Genomic DNA, 22,989 nt, shown 5'->3' with positions numbered 1-22,989 from the left:
GAAGTCTAGTGGGACTGGAGATGAAAGGCTTGGTGGAGGAATGGCTGAGTGCATCAGAGACGTTAGGTGATATCAGTTATGATCTGCAGCAGCCCGAACAGTGATAAAAAAACAACAAGTCTAACAATAAAACTGACAAACCCAACAGCTGCTCCCCGGCAAAAGTTAGCTACAGGGCCTTGCGAACATATCCAGCTCCCTTTTCATTGTTCATTCCAATATTTATTACATAAAAAACCTTGAGACGTTTACAAATCAGGTTTTTTCCTTTAGTTTAATACTTAAGCCACTGTTAGAAGTCATCACATGCAGTAGCCACTTCAGAGAAGTGCCAGTTAAAAGCAGTTTGGGTCGATTTCTTTTGAATTGGTGAATTTCTGCCAGCTCAGTAGGAAAGTGAATGTGAGGTATCTAAATACATAACAAATCAGAGACAGTGGTAGCACAGTGAGAGCTCTGGGCTATCAATCGGAAGGTACTGTACCCACACATCAAGAAGGTTCTGGGTTCGATTTCTGTGTGGAGCTTGCATGTTCTCCCCGTGTCCAAAGACATGCAGAGAGGCAAGTTGTAGCTACTAAAATTTGCCCTAACTGTGTGTGTGTGTGTGTGTGTGTGTTTCCTACCCTTTGTCCAGTGAATTGTACCCACTGCGACCCCAAATAGGATAAAGCGGTGATCAAACAGACAGTCAATGAATAAACAAATATTAGTGAGCAAGTTGAAGTTGTGTGTTGGAGGCAGAAAAAAAGCTCTGAGCAACTTAGACAAGGGACAAAGGTCATGCGGGGTGTTCTCAGTGCCTACCAAAAGTGGTACTAGGAAGGACAACCAGAGACAGGTTCATGGGCGCCCAAGGCTCACCGATGCACTAGGGGAGCAAAGGCTGGCCCATCTGTAGTACAAATCTGCATCCCCCGATACTAACCAAGCTCACACAACGTGTTCTAACAAAGTTTAGCATCCATACTATAAAGAGACGAGAGAACAAGACTGTTATTAGCCAAAACAATAGTTTTGAGTGTTTTGAGGAGTAGATGTTGAGCCATGTTGAGTACTGTTATTGCATGCTTTGTTGAAATTTCTTTTAAAATGTCATATTTCTTTAAACCATTTCCCCAGATGCAATACACACCACTGTTTGGGAGGTGTACTGTGAGCTATCAGAACCTGCTTTTACTCATTTTTATTTTATATTTTATTCTTTTATGTAAAAGTTATGGTATTATATTGATTATAATATATTCTTTCCAACTTGGGTGCCACTGGTAAAACACAGTGCACTGCTAATAACCCAGAATCCTTAATTTCCGGCCTTCATTGCCTCTGCTGCTAAGACTTTACCATGTTCCACACCCTGAGACGTTAATCACATCATGGAAAGTTTGACCTATTCCACGTTCCTCTGCGGCGCCGTTTCTCCGAGCAGAAAACACGTCTCGTCTTTGAGGAAACATAATCTGCATAATTCTTCATAATCCTGAGAGCCAGCGGCCTAAACAGCAAAGCCACGGGAGAGGTTTAATCAAAGGTCATGGAGCTGTCTTAACACTGTTTACAACACCCGGCCAAATCTTAATTTGGTGCGGAGCCAGATTTTAATGGTGGAGGGCATTTCAATTAGAGCTGCACGGCTGTACGTACGCCATATGCTGACGAGTTACTAATCACATTAAAATATGAGGCGTCTTTCACTTGGTGCACTTTTATGGCAGATTAAGTCAATCCTAACACTTTTAAATTCAGAAATTGCTGATAATTATGATATAATTATTAATAATGATGATAAGGACAAAAATAATTAGTCTCCCTGTCTGACATGACTGACGACTGGACTTGACTTAGCCAGTAACCAGCAACTTTCCTGAGCTGTAGCTGCCATGAGCATCCTTTAGTCTCCAGTTTCGTCTATGGGTAGCTTTACTGTAATTTGCGGCACTATACCACCGGTTTGCTGGGTCCTCTATTTGTTTCTCTGATAAGAAATTAGCTTATGACTCACTAGTGGACTGAGTAGCTGGTAGAGTCCTGTTTTAGGCAGTTGTAGTCTAGTGGTTAAGGTACTGGACTAGTAATCAAAAAGATCGTCGGTTCAGGTCTTACCACTGCCAGGTTGTCACTGTTGGACTCTTGAGCAAGGCTGTTAACCCTGAATTGCTCAGACTGTATACTGTCACAGTACGGTAAGTCACTTTGAATACAAGCATCTGCTAAATGCTGAAAATGTAAATGTTTAAGCTTCAGCTTTAATTTGTCTACTTGTTAGGTTCCAGGGTTACAGCCGGTGCCTTTGTCACGAGGCGCTCACCAACACAGGTCAGGTTCTTTCTGTGGTTCCGTGGAGTCCTAAGTTTAATGTTCTGGCAAATAAGTAAGTTAATAGCTCTGTAACTTTTTCCTGACATATTTTGTGACCACTTTTGTCCTTTTTAGCTTCTCCAGGACTTTTTTGGATGGTATAATGATGTTTTTGAAGAAACATTAACACTGACATTGGCAATAAGGTTCAACCGGGTGAGATTTCTGTAGGATGTAGGATGTAACCCAGCCTAACTGTGTTTTTGTAACTTGATCAGATTTTAATTACAAACCCCATTTCTGAAAAAGCTAGGATAGTTTGTAAAATGCAGTAATAATCAGAAACTGGCATTTGTTCATTCTCTTGTAGATTTATTTAATTAACAATTGTACAAATATAGTGTTTGAATATTGTTAAACTGGCTGTTTACGTAAGCAGGAATGAAATCATATGGTGATATCTACGTATGTTGGATAACTTTGTCCCTTTAATAAAGTTTTACAAAATGTGAAGCTCCCTTTGTGTTATCTTCCATTTTGGTTTCCTTTTAAAATCATCTATTATAACAAATACACAATAACAGAGTCAAGGAGACTATTAACACACCCCCTATATAAGTACATGAAAAATATACACATAAAACTCACTCACTCACTCACTCACTCACTCACTTTCTTAACCGCTTATCCAATCTAGGGTCACAGGGGGTGCTACAGCCTATCCCAGCTTTTCAATGGGCGCAAGGCACACAGTAACACCCTGGACGGGGCGCCAGTCCATCGCAGGGCAGACACACATACACACACCCATTCACCTATAGGGCAATTCAGTGTCTCCAATTAACCTGACTGCATGTTTTTGGACTGTGGGAGGAAACCGGATACATATAAAACTATCAGTATAAATGGATTGTTGCTTTTCTTGGGAGCTTCTCTGGCAGGAATATTTAATACAAATCTATTGTATTTAAACAGAAGTGTCATCTGTAATGTACTCCTCTAAAACTATAAAGGATTTTTTTGCTTTGCCTTTTGCTGCTAATGCTTTTGCAGAAAGCCCTTCCACATTTACCTTTGAGCTGTAGAAATATTATTGCTTTGTTTTACAGCTTTCAATTACAGCAATCGAGGGAAACATGCAATTTTCATTTAGCCGCACTCACTTCCTTCACCTCTCCTCAATAAGCACCGAAGACGGCCCCGCCAAAATAACAAACATCTGGCAATCCAGAAAAGATAGTGGCACTTTTTGCGAGATTAAGTAGGCCCGCATTTATTAATGTTTCAGCGGAGAAGACTAATGTTCCCTCTCCAGCGCATTAGCATTTTGATAAGCAAGCGGCGACTTTTCTTCCATTTGCGATAAAGAGGGATGGCACGGTGGCAGGAGACAGCGCGCAATAATTGCAACGCAGCAGGTGAAAAGTCAGCATTTAAGCAAAGAATGGGGGGAAGAAAAGCGAAGAAGAGTGGGAAATGATTTTAGGTGAATGGAAATCCGAGGAGTGCTGATTGTAGAGCTCTTTGAAGTCAATTCTTTCCGCTGAATTTGTGGACTTGGCTAATTATGTGAAAGGAAATGCAATTCAGCGTTACTGTTAAGCTCCGACCCAGCTGAAGTCTGACTTCTGAATGTAAAAAGGATGTCAGAGGAGGATTTTTATGCTGTGTAAATACTGTGTATAAGATTTGATGAGATGTTCCTTGATGACAGCAACATGACCCAAGCACACAGATACTGTAAACCAGAGGTGGGCAATTAAAGTTTCCTGTGGGCCACAAGAGATACTGGGACTGTTGTGGAGGGCAGAACCAATAGGCTAAACTTAATTCTGTCCAATATTAATTATAACTCTTGTACAGTTCTGATAAGGTGTTACTGTTAAGAGTAAATGGTTACATATATGACAGGAACGGTAGTTACTCATTACACAAGGTTCATCAGTTCACAAGTTTAATATCGAACACAGTCATGGACAATTTTGTATCTCTAATTCACCTCACTCGTACGTCTTTGTACTGTGGAAGGAAACCGGAGCTCCCAGAGGAAACCCACGCAGACATGGAGAGAACATGCAAACTCCACACAGAAAGCACATGGACCACCCTACCCGGGGATCGAACCCAGGACCTTCTTGCTGTGAGGCTACAGTGCTACCCACTAAGCCACCGTGCCGCCCCCTATTGCTATATTGTTGTCTAATTACACTGGTACCTTGAAACTCGAAGTCAGTTGGTCGTTTTTTCCATAAGGATGTTTGGGAAACCTGTTAATGCGTTCCATGGCCCCATGGAACTGCATATATTTTAGTAAAATAATGGAATACAATAACAAATACAATAAACCCTGCTCTTTAGCTTTACTTCTTTATTGTTTCCTTACACTTCTTAATGGTGGAGATGCTTGATCTCGGAATACTGTATTCCTTAGCGAGTTCAGTAAGAGCACATTCACATATGAAGCGGCAAAACCGCTTTGCACTGCTGTGCCGTTGTTTTAATGGAGTATAGTATACTGTGCATTGCGGCTTATGCGAGCCAAACAAGTTCTCGCACACATGTCAAGTTTAAGGTAAACGGTGAGTTTAAGGGTACACATCTCTCGACAGAGGGTCGTTTCATAGATTTTTAGTTTAGGGGACGTCGAGTTACAAGGTACCACTGTACCTCATTTGCTGTTTTTCAGTCCTTTGTTATTGTTGGATATTCTTTTTTGGTATCACAAAGCTCATCTTGATTGCTCCAGTCCTGGATGTGTAAAACTTTATAAAAAGTCGTTTTTGCTTTTGCAGTTTAGCTAGCAACGATTCAGATTTCGCTGTGTGTTTAGTACCGTAATCCTGATTAAAACTGTAATCCTTAAACACAGCGGTCTGTTCTCCATAAACTACACACGGCTTTACATCTGACTTCAGTAAATACATACGTCTGTGTCTTGTTAAAAACTCTACTGTCTCTATCAATGGCACTTACAGTTATGTTCACCAAAATATTACAGTAAAGCTGGATACACTCACACACACTCACACACACTCACACACGTAAATTAAAATAAGTTTGTTTAAATAAAAAAAACAAAGCCATTGTAGCCATTGCACGTATGATCTACACTTATTTACGTCTGATTTCTAATTACCACTGACCTCACGTGGGACAAACAGGAACAGCCAAAAGTGCCAGGTGTGCTGTAAACACAGTCGAGCAAGCTTTACGTTGCCATACGTTGAGAGACTGCCAGCTCTAAAATCAGCACCTTCTGCGCGCAGATAAAACAAAAGTAAATACAGTACAAGTGCACTCTGGAACTGAAATTTACATTTTGTCTTTAAGAGAAAAAGACACTTTACAAAATTTCCAGAGTAAAAAGGGGGACGGAGGTAAAGCATGAGTCATCTGACCTATGAGTAAGACCTTATACAGCACGCTGTGCTAAAGCCTCTGGCAATTTAGAGCCACGCGAACACTAAAGCCATGACAAAGCCGTGCTGGGTGAGATCACTTCGAATTACCGCTGTGCCGATCACCAGCACCGAGCGATCTCGCAATAAAGTCACCTTAGACTCGACAAGGAGCTTTTGATGGCTATTAGGAACGGCATGACCAGGGTTTCTCCACTGAGCACGTACAGGATCTTAATTCCTGCAACTGTTTTTAAGGGAAGGGTGATAAATTAATACAAACACATATTTGTTGTCCATTTTTCTTTCAAGAAATGAACCATGGTACATTTGCTACTACTTCTCCAAGTCCTAAACTGTGCTTCCCTAAAATGTTCCCCATTGTTTCTCTGTGGCATGAACCACTGTGGCCCCAGCAGTATCACCAATGTGCTTAATCCTTGCTAAACACATGATCTAATCAATCAGCATATATAAACCTCAGTTTTTTATGCATTTTACCCCCTTTTTCTCCCCAATGGTGTCCAAGGAGTGTATATATTTGCCTGACACACCATCCCTTCGACATGTGCGCAGTCCTACCAATCCCTTCTTATTCACCCAAACTTCAGTGGATTTGAGCGTGAAGTCGGCTTTGTGTACAAAGAGCCACGCCCGATCTCTGCTCTCCTCCACTTTCTATACAGCCGCCCTGGCCAACCAAGGTCCTTACACAGCGTTGATAACCCCACCCCTTATTAGTCCGATCTTTCCCACCCAGCAGACTAGAGGCCAATCTTGTCTGCTGCGGGCTTTAGCCAATCTTACCTGCTAGAGGGCGCCCAGCCGACCGGTAGCAGAGCCGAGATTCGAACCCGCTTGTGTGCTAGCTGTGTTACTTAATACATACACTTTAAGGCTAAACATATTGTAAATGGACACCTGACCATGATCTTGCTGGACAACACATTCCAAAGACAGAAGCATTGATATGTAGTTGCCCCCTCTTTAAACCAGAGCCATACAAATGCTCTTTTGACTGAAAGGGCACAAATTCCCACAGATATAATTCACAGCCTTGTGAGAAGACTCCTCAGACAAATGGCTTTGTTATAGCTGAAACAGATCACACAGAGGTCACTTTATTCAATACCATTTGTTTTTAAAATGGGATGTCCAATAAGCTCATGGTCAGGTGTCCAAATACTTTTGGCCATATAGTGTCTGTGGTATGACAGTGTTTTTGTAATATTATAAAACAGCCAATCAAGACTGTTTTCCTCTGTGACTAAATGATTTAAAGAATATATTAATGTGAGACCTTTGGGGTATCAAAAAAACGCTAGTGGATTAAGCAGTCCAATTAATTGCCAATTAATTTGAGTTAAATGTTCCTTTAAAGGCATAAACAATGCTAAGATTAAAAAATGGATTATCCTGACGCTCAGACCTTTATAACCTTCCAATAAATCAATTCTCTAGAGATAGTGCGTGGTCATTAACGTTCCCCTTGACCACTCCATGAACATATTCAGTTCAGGCTTGTGTACTGATAAAACTGGAAAGCCCTAATAAAGCTGGATTAGAAACGACAACCATGAATGCAGATTTTCCTCCTGAAGGGAGTTGTCGGCTTGCCCTTTGGGATTAAACCATAAATCAAGGCTTATCGGGCGGCTCTGCTCCTCTAGGTCTTCACGTTACGCCGGCGAGATCCGTCGCATTCCGCTGCTTTCCATTCGACATCATGCGCCGCCTGGAAATGACTCAGATTTCACAGACAAATTGTGCACCACATCAGAATGACCCTCGCCGACCCAGCCGTGAAACACAAGCTAATTTAAATGAAATTTCTTTTACACGGCCACTTTCTCCGTCTGTGTGAAAATCACCTCTCGTACTCTGGTGAGAGAATACGCCAGCAATTAGCGTGTAAACACTTTTACGAGCATGCTCGTTATTAAAAATGAAATGTGAAATGAAATGTGATTCCCACAAAATCCAATAAAAACCCTCCAACTCAGGAGCCAATTACTCACGTCCCTGCCTGAATACATCCACCGACACAAATGAATTCTCATCAAGAGTGTTGAAATAAATCCTCTTCCGTAAATGTCACTATTTTTACATCAACACCTGTTCACTGTTTAGCTTTTACAATCCTGCATTTAATGCTGAGAACTAATATGCACTTTCTAACCTCCTATAGCATCATATATACATACACTGATCAGCCATAACATTAAAACCACCTCATTGTTTGTACACTCACTGTCCATTTTATCAGCTCCACTTACCATATAGAAGCACTTTTTAGTTCTACAATTACTGACTGTAGTCCATCTGTTTCTCTGCACGCTTTGTGGTCTGGACTCTCCCAGGACCACCACAGAGCAGGTATTACTATGTGTTAGTGTGTGTTGTGCTGGTATTAGTGGATCTGACACAGCAGCGCTGCTGGAGTTTTTAAACACCTCACTGTCACTGCTGGACTGAGATTAGTCCACCAACTAAAAATATCCAGCCAACAGCGCCCCGTGGGCAGCGTCCTGTGACCAATGATGAAGGTCTAGAAGATGACCGACTCAAACAGCAGCAATAGACGAGCGATCGTCTCTGACTTTACATCTACAAGGTGGACCGACTAGGTAGGAGAGTCTAATAGAGTGGACAGTGAGTGGACACGGTATTTAAAAACTCCAGCAGCGCTGATGTGTCTGATCCACTCATACCAGCACAACACACACTAACACACCACCACCATGTCAGTGTCACTGCAGTGCTGAGAGTGATCCACCACCTAAATAATACCTCCTCTGTGGGGGTCCTGATAATTGAAGAACAGGGTGAAAGCATGCTAAAACAGTATGTAGAGAAACAGATGGACAACAGTCAGTAATTGTAGAACTACAAAGTGCATCTATATGGTAAGTGGAGCTGATAAAATGGACTGTGAGTGTAGAAACAAGGAGGTGGTTTTAATGTTATGGCTGACCGGTGTATACATATGTGCTCAGATTCACATAAACCTGTTATTCAAAAATATAAGGGATGTCTTCATACTTCTGGCCATGTTGAATAATTTGTCTTTTTTAATGTAAATGCAATCACCACTCACGATTTGTCAGCTAAAATGTTCTAATCCTTGCCGGTGTGCTGGTACAGAGTGATCCTCTCCTCCTGATCCCTCTATAGCACATGGAATCCTCTCTCGCTGAAATAGCCCCACAATCTCAGGTAATTGCTGTGCTAAATATTGAGTCAATAAGTGAAAATGGTGCCATTACGCTGTCGGCTGAGCAACTGCAGCGCGCAGACTCGCACGCTATGTTCTTCATCCGGATGGGACGTTTACCTGAATGGGACCGGACAGCACCCACAGCTCCATTATAAAATCCATCATTCTTGTTGAATCGTTATTAGAATTAGGTGGAAATTGCTGACGGACCTTCAGCTTCACGGAGCTACAATTTGCAAAACTAGTTCAGTAAGAAAAAACCTGAGGTTCGGTCAGATTACATTCAGGAGAGATACGAAAGTGTCCGATCCACTACTGATGCTCTGGGTTTTACTGAATCCAAAACGTTTGGCTGTAATGACTGATAGCAGGAGCAGTGATGATGCATGATGTATAGGATGTTCTAAATGAGGTGTCAAACGACAAGCTTTTTGAACATTTCTTGTAATGTGTTTTAATTTAAATCATCTACAGCCTTGATACAAACAGTATAAAATGTTTGGGGTTACCAGGAATATCACACAGCAGGAATATAAGAGAAATCTTCTTTATAATTGTACGTATTTTAAGAAAACAACCACAAAAGCTTTGATTACAAATACACTACATGGCCAAAAGTATGTACACACCCCCTCCTATTATTGACTTCAGGTATTTTAGCCACACCCATTACCAACAGGTGTATGATATCAAGTAAGTGGTACCTTGTAAACTTAAAATCTTTGAAACTCAACACCCTTCGTCAGGAAATTTGTACCCTTAAACTCAACATTTCCCCTAAACTCAACGTGTGTGCGACTGCTGCTTTGTTCAGCGCTCGGGTTGAGCGGTGCGGATAAACGTCATCAAAGTGCAAATATGAGACGAATCTGCATTTGTGTGGAATAACCATCAAATCCACTCTATAAGCTCCACATGTATCTATGTTTGGATGGATTTTCCTTACTGTTTCACTTTTAAACTTGTGTTATAGATCGAGGTTCTGAGAAATTTTGAGAATCAGCTTTTCCAAGAGAGTCTAAAACGCTTAAAAAGAGTCTAAAATCATAAAAATAATGTAACTTAATGTATTAAAAGAACAACATAGTAACACTAAACTTCTCTTAATTGTTACTGCTTATTTGTTCTCTCCACTAACTAAGAAGCATAAGAAAACAATAAAGAAGTAAAGATAAAGTGCAGGTTTTATTGTATATTTGATTGATTAACTTTATTACTTAACTTTATTACATCATATTTGTGTTATTTTCAGTATATAAGTGTCAAAAACAACCAATTATTTTACATTAACCTAAAATATATGCAGTTTCACGGGACCATGGAACGCATTAACAGGTTTCCTATAAATCCTTATGGGAAAAAAGACCCTAAAACTCAACGCCTTGTAAACTCAACACCACTACCAGAACCAAGTGACATCAAATTTCAAGGTACCACTGTATTTACAAAATATGCAATTAAGTTTGTGGTCCATGTGAAGGAACTCCAGTGGCCTGGACTGAGCCCTGACTCAACCCTACTGAATACCTTTGAAATGAATTGGAATACTGGAACTGCAGGTCATGCATCAATCATGCTCAGCCAATATGAGTGACCGACCTCATACGAATGGGCACCGATTCCCACAGATGCACACCAAAACCATAAAACTTATTTTAGTCAATGTGTCAGAAGTGTTTAGCACATACCAGATACTTTAACTTGATGTGAATGACAGAAAAATATGCTTTCAAGTATCATCTGTAGATGACAAATATAATCCTTGGTGAAATGTTTGAATCTTTAACCATAATCCTTAATACTGACATTAATGATTAACCAATTAACCAATAACTGACAAAAAACATGTTGGAGCTACTGACACGATGGTTACAACAGTGCTCTACCTCAAATGTGACTCTGTCCTTGTTAACGGACAAAAAATGACAGGATTATTACACTGTAAAGAGTAAAACCAGAGAAAAGGTTATGAGCCTGATCGCTCCGGTTTCACACGAACTAATTAGTGGTTTTGCTGCACTTTGCAATTAGCGTACACACCAGATGTTGTGCAAGCCAGAGCGACAATTTATTAAAACTGTAATCAACCCGTGTCGTTACAACACTGCCTTCAATGATTATCCCCGACGCCAGCCAAGATCCCACTCGAACACAAGAATTTACTCCAAATTACAACTAAAGATGAATGATTAACAAAGCCTGAGTGTTTATTCAATTCAAACCCAATCACACGCGTGCACACCACCAATCTAACCTGAAAGAGAATGTTGGATACTGCACAGAAACGTACTATTGTTACTAACTAATGACTATTATTAATCCTGGAGTGCATTTCACCCGTTTTTCATTTGCAAACACGCTTTATACTACACACACTATTCATAAGTATTAATATAGTGACTGATCAGTCTACGGAGGGATTTAGCTAAAAAACAAACCTGATTAAACATTGAACACCATCTGGCTTGTGCATATTTCTTCTCGATATTTTTAAAAGGAAGCTGTCTCTCAAAAATGAATCAACGTTTATTCCGGGTTAATTTAGAAAGGAAAAATGCACTCATAAATCATTTAGAAGAAATGCATGCAGGCTTTTGGACATATTGCTGTGCCTTGAATGTTGGCACATTGTTCTGCTTTCCTTTGGCATTGTGTCCCTGCAATGGAGATTTGGGCTCCGTTTGTTATAAAAAAAGAAAACCCCAATGGCATTTCGAAAGAGCATCTTTTGGGCTCAGCTGGTATTTTTGGGGTATAATATTCCTCTCTGGACAACCTGTTAGAAACATGTTTACCTGCAAAATTCTGAGTGAAAGGTTCGTTTAATCACTGATTTATTGACAAAAATGGGTTCTAAGAATTGATTCATTAAAAAGAAAAAATAAATAAATCTTACTGTTCCTAATCTTACTGTTCCTAAAGTTTGTAATGTTATTTCATTCATACTAATGGGACTTATTTCGAATCTGACCGGCAGCTGCTTAAATATTCCGACAACCCACTGCGATTCTAAAAAGTGCTAAACAACCCCCTTCCTCCTTTGCCAACCAAACCTTTCTCTGAGGCATTTCCATCATTTCATCCCTAGGTCTCACATATAGTGATCATTTAATAGGAATATCAGTTGCACATGTAATACATTTTTAAATGTTGGACAGGTTTTGACCCAAACATCTCACCCAAGTCTTACCTTGAGTCTATCAGAAGTCTGATTTCCGCCTATCTTAGTGTGGGTTTGCCCTTGCCTCCCAAAACACATGCCAGCAGATTGACTGGCTGCTCTAAAATGCATAGCAGTTGACTGACATAGACAGAGAACCCAATTTATCCAACAGCTGCTTTCATCGTTACCTCTCAGGGTACCTTAAAACCAATGATCCTATTGGCTGGTTGGGGTCTAAACATTGGCTAGTGTCTGAGAAGGGGAAGTGGTCAAAAAAGCCTAGACTGGAAGGTGCTGTTGTCAGTGCGCTTTCAGTGTCGGTCCCAAGCCTGGATAAAAATAGGAGGGTTGCGTCAGGAGGTGTAACCCTATCCTATATATATGTGTGTGTGTGTGTGTGTGTGTGTGTGTGTGTGTGTGTGTGTATTGTATATATACATGGCCTTGGCCGCCCATGACCACTTTTGATATATACTGACCACTGCAGACCGGGAACACCCCACAAGAGCTGCAGTTTTGGAGATAATCTGACCCAGTGGTCTAGCCATCACAATTTGGCTCTTGTCAAACTCGCTCAAATCCTCACGCTCGCCACATCAACTTTGAGGATAAAATGTTCACTTGCTGACTAATATATCACCCCAGTAACAGGTGCCAAGATGAAGAGATAATCAGTGTTATTCACTTCACCTGTCAGTGGTCATAATGTTATGCCTGGTCGGTGTATATGTATGCATACATACATACATATAAACATTTATAGTTTGTGTATATGTACTCGTTACTCATACACATTTGCATTTGTGAGAAATCTCTACATTAACAGAGCACACGGTCGTCTTATCACTCCAACTCAGCTTTAAATTTCTCTCATGATTCATGCAGTTGTGAGAGTCCTTGAGAACTTGATTATGTATTGTAGTAAAAGCAACACATTCCCGACACTGAATAGCCGAGCCTGAATACACATGGTGGCAGATTTCTTATTCATGGATGAATCAGTCCTTAACCGTCTCTCTGATACTGAAGTGTAACAGAGGAACCTGAGCTGGATGAACTGTCAATGTGCAATTTTACTCAATAGGGTTCCTCAAGAGCTTTTTGGGTGATTTATGCTTATAGGTAAAACTAGTTCTACATAAAGAACCTTTCTGAAGTCTACCTAAACTGGATCTTTTTAAAATGTGTATATTTTACATCATGGAGAAGGTTTTGGGTAGTCAGGTGTAGCCGGTATCTCTGGCAGCTATCAGCCTTGATGATATAACAGTGTATGTTACCAGTAAACTATAATTCCAAGCTGAAAAGCACTAAAGCACTAAACAGGGTACGAGATTATGACCAAGTAATTTAGGCACAAGCTTATAAACTACATTAAGCATGATGTTACAATAAATAATAACTTAAAAAACATCTGCCCAAACACCTACAGCACAAGGTTACAATTACAATTAACCATTAATGCATCAAGTTACAATTTAAAGAATCATGTTTTAAAAATGACTTGAGCAGTTATTTATATAATTGATATAATTTGATTTCAAATACAAGGTTACAATAAATTACTTCAGATACAAGGTTATGCTGTTTTTCAGCTTAACACAAGGTTATAATACAAATAAGAAAAGTAAACAACTTTACATTTTACAAAGTAAAGATTTCTTTCTCTCTTTCCAAATGTAGCCATTTCCAGTTCCCTATTACACTTCTTCTGACATTTGCCGAGAAGGCCATGGATTAAAACTCGTCTCCGTCTAATATTTTTAATCTTTTTAAAGCAGTCAGGATGGAAAGTACAGCATCTCAACCAGACGGCAAGAACTGCTTTTGCAGCATCAATGGGTACAGGGCAGCTGTAGCCTAGTGGTTATGGTACTAGACCAGTAATCAGAAGGTTGCCGGTTCAAGCCCCACCACTGCCAGGTTGAGCAAGGCCCTTAACCCTCAATTGCTTAGATTATATACTGTAAGTCGCTTTAGATAAAAGCGTCTGCTAAATGCCCAAAATGTAAAATGTAAAAAAAATCCCAACCACCTTCACGGTCAGTTGTGTCTGTTAAGCAGCTGGTCGGTAGCACCACTGACACACCAACTCAGCTTGAACTATTAGTTTTACCATGCTGAATGTGAAAGTGCAAAAATTTAGACATTAAATTATGAAAAACTATTTCATGCCTATGCTTACAATTAGTGACTTGATGCACACGTTTGTCATGGACAATTACAAACATGAGGCTGCTCAATACTTGACTATTTATGCACATGGTTACGCATCTGATTACAAGTACACTTCTGAGAGAGGTTTACGATTATTAAGGTTACAATAATGACATGGTAGTTGCAATAAATCATAATATGATTACTTACAGTTACAGAAAGCAATTTCTGGCATAAGTTTATGATGGATGACTTGGACATGAGGTTACAAAAACCAATAATAGACTGAATGAGGTTATGGTTACAAATCCAGGTATACTGTTGCATAGTATAACAACAAATGACTTGAAATCTAAGTACAAGGAGACAATACACAACATCAGAGAAGAAACTACAGGACACACAGGATTATAAGAAACATTTTGGGGTCATAATAAAAAAAAAACTTTATGCACAAGGTTTCAACTTTGGGCTCCAACAGGACAAAAACGCACAGGCTAGCAACTTCCCTGACCCTGTGGCTTTTTAAAACTGTGAAAAATATAATAGTTTATGTTTATTGAACCCATGGTGAGCAATCTAGACACCTTTAAAAACATGCTGCATGTCATTACCATCAAATATTACCTGCCTGTTATCATCTTAATGTAAATGACAGCTGACCTCAGTGGTGTGATACTAGCTTTTGCATTTAATAAAACTGCGATACTGTATCTCATTTGTGACTGATTTATGCTACTGTAACTGTTACATAATCAACAGTCTTGTAAACAATGCACAGCAATGCTGTAAGTCCTACCAAGTTTAAATCTCAAAACAGGTACTAAAATTCCTCAGCAGAACAAAACAAGCTGCAGTTTTTTTAAACACGAGCAAAATGGCAAGAATGCAACATATTCAAATGCATCACTGACACACACACACACACACAGAAAAAGAAAGTGCATGTATATCCTATAATATCCTATTTTCTCCCAAAATAACACATCTGCCACTTCACGTCCATCATCATTATCTATATCGTTTAAATAACGGCACACGTCCACGGTGGCGTGATTGTGACTTTCACTTTTAATTGTACTGGATGCTGTTTCACTGTCACTGCAGCATTAATCATCCGCATTTCATCCATGCAAACAAAGCACAGCGATGCTCCAGGTCCTCACCAGCACAGATCTCTGCACGTGCCAAACAATGAGTCAGTATCTGATTGGTTTTACCGCTCGTACAAATAACGTGGAAGCATCTTTCAAACGTGACCCAACAGGACTGAGACAAGGTGACAGAATTTAATCTGAGCGTGTGTATTGTTCACCTCAGAAACACACACTGGAGTCCTTGTTTTGCTCCTGTCAGTCACTTTAGGGCTGTTTTATGCTACCGTTCGTACAGGCGTGCAAGGGGTGCAAACAGGATGGTCGAAAAGGTGAAAAATTTTGCTAGACAGTTTTTATAACACCTGTGCACTGTGGTAATAAAACTCCCTAATTCATTTCACGTTTTCTATTGTTTTGATGTAATTAATTATAATTATTATTGATAATATTACTTGCTGCTTTAAGGTAATGTTTTCAATATTTTTCAGTATTTACTTGAATATATGAGCCACAGTGTATTATGCTGAAGCACATACAAAGACTCAGTTTTAAATTCTGTGCATATCTGGGTTCATTTCTCAGATCGCTTTCATAGAGCCCTGTGTCTATAGTTAAAAGATTTACATTTTTAATCAACATTTTATGTTGATTTATGTCAAGTTCTCTTTCATTCTAAGATATTAATAGATTAATAGATACATGAAACCATGTTAGGGTTTTTTTTACATTATACACTTAAGGATGCCTTATAAAGATGAATGCTCTCACTAGTGTCCTTTTAGTTCCTGCCACCTTATTTAACACACAGCTCAGAAGTTCCTACAGTTCTGATAGATAATAACATCTCCAGGCTTTCCAACATTAGCTTTGGGCTGCTCTCGGTCACATATATGAGAAAGCATTTTGCAGTCTTTATTCTTAAACACAAACATGGCACACCACTGTGTTAAACAGCCAGTGTTGTGGGGTTAAGAAGTAAATAAATCTTTCCAGTGTTTTTGGAGGTCATCTTGGAAACACAAAATTCTACTTGATTCACCTTCAGAAATGTGGTGTGGTGTGGTGTGGTGTGGTGTCTATAGACAAAGCATGCAGTATTCAGATTTTCTGGTCCTGTCACACATTGTTCTATCACCCTGTAGCACCTGAGCTGTTTCGATCCAACTTGGTGGTATGATTCTGTCTTTTCTCCTTGATTTTACTAGATGACGATGTTTTTTAATCAACATTTAACGTGAAGTTATTTTCCATTATTAGCTTCTAATAGATACATTAAACCATGTTCAGGATTTTTTACATTACACATATAAGGATGCCTTATTAAGAGGAATGCTTTTACTAGTGTCCTTTTAGTTCCTGCCACAGCTCAGAAGTTCCTACTGTACTGATAAATACAAAATAATTAGCTTTGGGCTGCTCTCGGTCACATATACAAAGATGCCCCAAGGGTTGTGCATTCTTAAACGCAAACATGGCACACTGTGCTAAACAGCAAGTAAATAAATCTTTGGAGGTCATCTTGGAAACACAAAATTCTACTTGATTCACCTTCAGAAATGTGGTGTGGTGTGGTGTCTAAGGACAAAGCATGCAGTATTCAGACAGTCTGGTCCTGAACACATTGTTCTATCATCATGTAGCACCTGAGCTGTTTAGATCCAACTTCAGGTCATTTACTTATAACATATTTACTTATATTGTGGTACAAGTCTGGCTTTTCTCCTTGATTTTACTAGATGATGATGTTTTTAATCAACATTTAATGTGAAGTTCTCTTTCATTATTAACCATGTTAAGGATTTTTTCTACATTACACATTTAAAGACGCCTTATTAAGACGAATGCTTTCACTAGTGTCCTTTTAGTTCCTGCCACAGCCCAAAAGTTCCTACATTTCTGATGAATAATAACAGCTCCAGGTTTTCCAACATTCGTCACATTTGTGAGCAAGCATATCACAGCATTTATGAACCCCCAAGGGCCGTGCATTCTTAAACGCAAACATGGCACACCACTGTGCTAAACAGCCAGTGTTGTGGGGTTAAGAAGTAAATACATATTTCCAGTGTTTTTGAAGGTCAATTTGAAAAGACCTGATTCACCTTCAGAAATTTAGATAGTCTGGTACTACCACACATGATCATTCTGAAGCATCTGTGCTGTTTAGATCCAACTTTAGGTCATTACTTCTATGATATTTACTTATATTGTGGTATGATTCTGGCTTTTCTCTTTGATTTGACTGAAATAATACTGCTTTTATCACTTCAACAATCATTTTTCCAGTCATGCAAAAGTGCATAGCATCGCTGCAAGTTACCAGAACAGATCAACACATGCACCAAACCTCCTCAGCAAAACAAACAAGGTGCAACTCAGGAAAGAAAATCGAACAAAAGAAAGTAGCAAACGCATCCAAGTTTCCAAAAGGCATAAACTTCATCTAAATTCTAAAGCAATAAAGATGTACAACCCTGGTCAAGCACACGGTGCGCACCGCGGAGCGCCCTGTCCAAGCATGCGCGCACCTATCAACCCATGCCATGCCAAGAGCAAACCAGGTGCGCACAACCCGAAACAAACCCGGTACACCGAGCCTTTAAGCACTGACCTCCGTATCCCTCCTCCTCCTCCTCCTGCTCCTCTTCCCGCTCTTCCTCTCTATGCTCTCTCTCCGCGCGTCTTACCTGAAGGGCATCTCCCGCCACTGCGATCAGCTGCCAGGATTTCATGGCGGTCGGGGCAGCGGGAGGAGATGGAGGTGGTGCCGGGGGGTGAAGGGGAAAAACAGAGTGGATCCCGGTTCCTCCTCGGTTTCCTCGCTGTAGGTGAGAGCAGACTTCAGCGCCTCGGTGGAGACAGACAGAGAAAAATGTGCGAGCAGACTGTCACCGGTTCGTAGCCACGTGCCGCTGATGCAAATGAGCACGCGCCATCCCGCCTCACACCCCCGCGCGCCCACCCCGGTCAGCAACCTGAGCCGTAATAATGAAGCACTTCAGGATTAAGTTCAGGAACATGAGGTACAAATAAACCACTTCAGGACTAAGTTCAGGAATATGAGGTCCAAATAAAGCACTTCAGGATTAAGTTCAGGAATATGAGGTCCAAATAAAGCACTTCAGGATTAAGTTCAGGAATACGAGGTCCAAATAAAGCACTTCAGGATTAAGTTCAGGAATACGAGGTCCAAATAAAGCACTTCAGGATTAAGTTCAGGAATATGAGGTCCAAATAAAGCACTTCAGGATTAAGTTCAGGAATATGAGGTCCAAACAAACCACTTCAGGACTAAGTTCAGGAATATGAGGTCCAAATAAACCACTTCAGGACTAAGTTCAGGAATACGAGGTCCAAATAAAGCACTTCAGGATTAAGTTCAGGAATATGAGGTCCAAATAAAGCACTTCAGGATTAAGTTCAGGAATATGAGGTCCAAATAAAGCACTTCAGGACTAAGTTCAGGAATATGAGGTCCAAATAAACCACTTCAGGATTAAGTTCAGGAATATGAGGTCCAAATAAACCACTTCAGGACTAAGTTCAGGAATACGAGGTCCAAATAAAGCACTTCAGGATTAAGTTCAGGAATATGAGGTCCAAATAAAGCACTTCAGGATTAAGTTCAGGAATATGAGGTCCAAATAAACCACTTCAGGATTAAGTTCAGGAATATGAGGTCCAAATAAACCACTTCAGGACTAAGTTCAGGAATATGAGGTCCAAATAAAGCACTTAAGGACTAAGTTCAGGAATACGAGGTCCAAATAAACCACTTCAGGACTAAGTTCAGGAATACGAGGTCCAAATAAACCACTTCAGGATTAAGTTCAGGAATACGAGGTCCAAATAAACCACTTCAGGACTAAGTTCAGGAATATGAGGTCCAAATAAACCACTTCAGGATTAAGTTCAGGAATAGGAGGTCCAAATAAACCACTTCAGGATTAAGTTCAGGAATATGAGGTCCAAATAAACCACTTTAGGACTAAGTTCAGGAATACGAGGTCCAAATAAACCACTTCAGGACTAAGTTCAGGAATATGAGGTCCAAATAAAGCACTTCAGGATTAAGTTCAGGAATATGAGGTCCAAATAAACCACTTCAGGACTAAGTTCAGGAATATGAGGTCCAAATAAAGCACTTCAGGACTAAGTTCAGGAATATGAGGTCCAAATAAAGCACTTCAGGATTAAATTCAGGAATATGAGGTCCAAATAAAGCTCTTTAGGTATTATTATAAATTATAGAATTAATGACTTTAAGTACGAGGGTTAAGTGTACAACATCAAGCACAAGGTAATAACGAACAGAGTCAGACAGAAGGTTGTGACTAAAACAACAACTTCACACTTTTTAACGAATGAGGTTACAACAAATAACAAAACACAAGCTAACAAAGAACTATTTTTGTAAATAACTTACTAAACAACTTACGTGTTACATGACACACCATTAAATATGAAGTTACAGTGATTCAGATGCAAGGTTAGCTTAATTTGACTTTGTACCATGTCACAAAAAGTTGCTAACATAACTGTATGACTATAAAACTTTTAAAAAGATGTAGTAAAAGGTAATAATTTAGAAATTTACATTAACTTTTTAGCAGACGCTTTTATCCAAAGCGACTTACACAATGAGCGGAACACGATGAGCAATTGAGGGTTAAGGGCCTTGCTCAGGGACCCAACAGTGGCAACTTGGTGGTGGGGGGGCTTGAACTGGCAACCTTCTGTTTACTAGTCCAGTACCTTAACCACTGAGCTATCACTGGCCCCAGTGGGAAATACTTCAAGCACAGGTTTACAATAAAATCCCACAAAGTTACGATTCCAGGCACAGGGTTACACTTTAATTTTACTTACACATCAAGTATGAGGTAACAACGAATATGTATAAAAGACACAGGGTTGCCATAAAAGTTCCAGAAAAAGTTTACACTTATTCCACACATATTCCACAGTGGTTCGATAAAATAATGGTACACAAGGCTATTATTTATTTATTTACTAGGATTTTAACATCATGTTTTACACACTTTGGTTACATTCATGACAGAAACGGTCACAGTCATGGACAATTTTGTATCTCCAATTCACCTCACTTGTACGTCTTTGGACTGTGGGAGGAAACACACACAGACACGGGGAGAACATGCAAACTCCACACAGAAAGGACCCGGACCGCTCCACCTGGCAATTGAACTCAGGACCTTCTTGCTATGAGGCAACAGTGCTACCCACTGAGCCACCGTGCCGCCCCACACGTTATAAACGACCTTGAAAACAAGTTAATGCTTAAAAACCTGTTGCGGGTCGCAGTGAGTCAGATTCATTGGGCAAAAGGCGGTAAACATCCAATTCAGGTTGCCAGTCCATCACAGGGTAGACACACTTATTGGAGTCAGACCCTTCATTTGGCCTGACTCCATGTCTTTGGACTTGAATAAAAATAACTACAGTTTCTTTCAGTATTTGATCAAAAATAGAATTTAATTTCTAGTTTAACCTGTATATTTAAGTTTCTGGTCCAGAGAACACTGCATAGGGATTAAACAGTCAGTCATCTTAAAAACAAGCTCTCCTCTCAGTGTTTAAAAAACACATGATATACTAAAAGCAACGCTTAATTATTGAGCAGGAGAGATGCTTTTCATCCTGATTGGTTGGATGTAGGTGGCCACTTTCATTTTTAGACACAAAACAAAGACTGGATTTTTTTCTGAGCATATATCCATTGACAACTGCCCGAATCAATAACTGTAGTTTTAAAGTTCAACCTACACATATGAAATAAAGGCCACCCTCCTGTCATCTATATCCCAAACTCAGAGGGCACGACAGAGCTCTGGTGCTGAATAAAATAGCAAGTCGCGAACTTGAAAGGTCTACATGACATCTGACAACGGCATGTCAGAAAACAATCTCCCACCGTTACTTTTCTCAAGAAAAGTCAGGCTGGAGTGGAATAGAGAGGTTGCAGCCACCACTGCAAAGTCCTGGTGACAGTCTATATAAATTGGGTTAGCAGCGGCCCAGGCGGTAAAGGACTTGTCATCAGTGACCTCTGTGTAACTACATCCCCGCTGCTCCTGAAGTGCCGCAAGACACGATGTTTTAATATAATTTCGTCCTGTCCTGACGTTCCAATTTCTTAACGCCAGGCAGTGTTTATTAGGGCTCTTTTTTCATGCGTGCATAAATTAAGGGCTTGTCCTCTTCACCGCAGCACCTTGTCCATTAATTCCGCGGTGTCATTAGAAATTTCAAACAGTCCGCGCGTGATTGACGGCTGGTGCATCATGATGTGAAGGCTGGTGAGTCACAGTGCTTGTTTTATTTCATATAGGTGAGGTTTTACAGGGATCATATAAAAATCAATCACTTTGCTAATTTATTGCGGTCATAGTGAATGCGATGTTCTCTCCTCCTCCAGGTACACTGGTCTGAAAATGGAATTGCCTTTCTATCTGAAATGCTTTCAATTTTGCACACTGAATAATTTAATTCATTCCTTTATTCATTCACTGTCAGTTTTACCACTGCTTTATCCTGGTCAGAGTCGTGGTGTGTTCGATTCGTTGAGAGAAAAGCAGGGAACACCAGGTGGACACAGGGAGAACATACAAACTCCAAGCAGAAAGGATCAATCCCAGGTCCCTCTTGATGTGAGGTGACAGCACTACCCAATGCACCACTGTGCCACCCACAGCATTAATTTCAGACTATTAAAAAACTGATTTTTCCCCCCCCTTTTTTCTCCCACTTCAGCACATCCAATTTCTGCCCGTCAATCCTCCTCTCACTAATGCTGGTCCCTGCTCCTGATTGGGGAGGACGAGGCTGCTCCACGCCCCCTCCGACACGTGCACAGCAATCGAACATCTTATCACCTACACTTGATGTGCGCAGTGCAGTACAGCGCTGTGTACAGAGAGCCACACCCTCTACCGCACTCCTTTCCCATCTCCGTGCAGGCGCCACCAACCAGCCAGCAGAGGTCGCAATCGCATTAGTCTGAGAGAGAGTCCCCATCCGGCTTAATCCCGCCTCTATCTGAACAACAGGCCAATCGTTGTTTATGTGGCTGCTCATCCTCAGCCGGCAGGCAGAGCCGAGATTCGATACGATGTATTCGAGATCTCAGCTCTGGTGAACAGCATGTGTTTTTACCGCTGTGCCACCTGAGCGGCAGAAAACTGATTTTAAACATTTTGTTTATTTAAAGACTAAGTTATTCAATACACATATCACCAGCATAATTTCCCCCTTGGTTACTCAATCAACAAGTGAACAAAATTTAATTGGTAAGCCAATTACGTTAATCAGGCTCACAAATACAGAAGGCGCATGGCGTTACACTAACCTAGCCATTAGGGGGGCAAATATCAGTGCATCCTTAGTGCCAGTCCCAAGCCCGGAAAAAATAGGAGGGTTGCATCAGAAAGAACATCTGGTGTAAAAACTGTATCAAATTCAACATTCAGACGAACGATCTGCTGTTGCGACTCCTAACAAGAACAGCCGAATGGAATCATCATTATTATGTCTATCATGTTTAATAAACTGAAATCAGTTGTGAGAGACAAATGTTAATTTACACTTGAAGTATTAATACATAATCAGTTTCTACTAGTGTAACTAATGTAGATATGC

General features: G+C 40.3%; 1 protein-coding gene across 3 annotated transcripts in view; it reads right to left on the bottom strand.

Moving 5' to 3' along the window:
* The window catches only part of rbfox1 (RNA binding fox-1 homolog 1), a 303,171-nt gene extending 285,084 nt beyond the window's left edge, over positions 1 to 18,087 (bottom strand). For all 3 annotated transcript variants that reach the window (XM_063018467.1, XM_063018468.1, XM_063018470.1), the window contains exon 1: positions 18,018 to 18,087. In XM_063018467.1, the coding sequence (XP_062874537.1) occupies positions 18,018 to 18,062 (45 nt within the window). In that variant the 5' untranslated portion in view covers positions 18,063 to 18,087. The remainder of the gene's footprint in view (positions 1 to 18,017) is intronic.
* Positions 18,088 to 22,989: the final 4,902 nt, after the last annotated feature.

The sequence above is a fragment of the Trichomycterus rosablanca genome, chromosome 22 (assembly GCF_030014385.1).
Source record: "Trichomycterus rosablanca isolate fTriRos1 chromosome 22, fTriRos1.hap1, whole genome shotgun sequence".
NCBI lineage: Eukaryota > Metazoa > Chordata > Actinopteri > Siluriformes > Trichomycteridae > Trichomycterus > Trichomycterus rosablanca.
The sequence above is the reverse complement of the archived record's forward strand: the minus strand, read 5'-3'. Positions and strand labels throughout refer to the sequence as shown.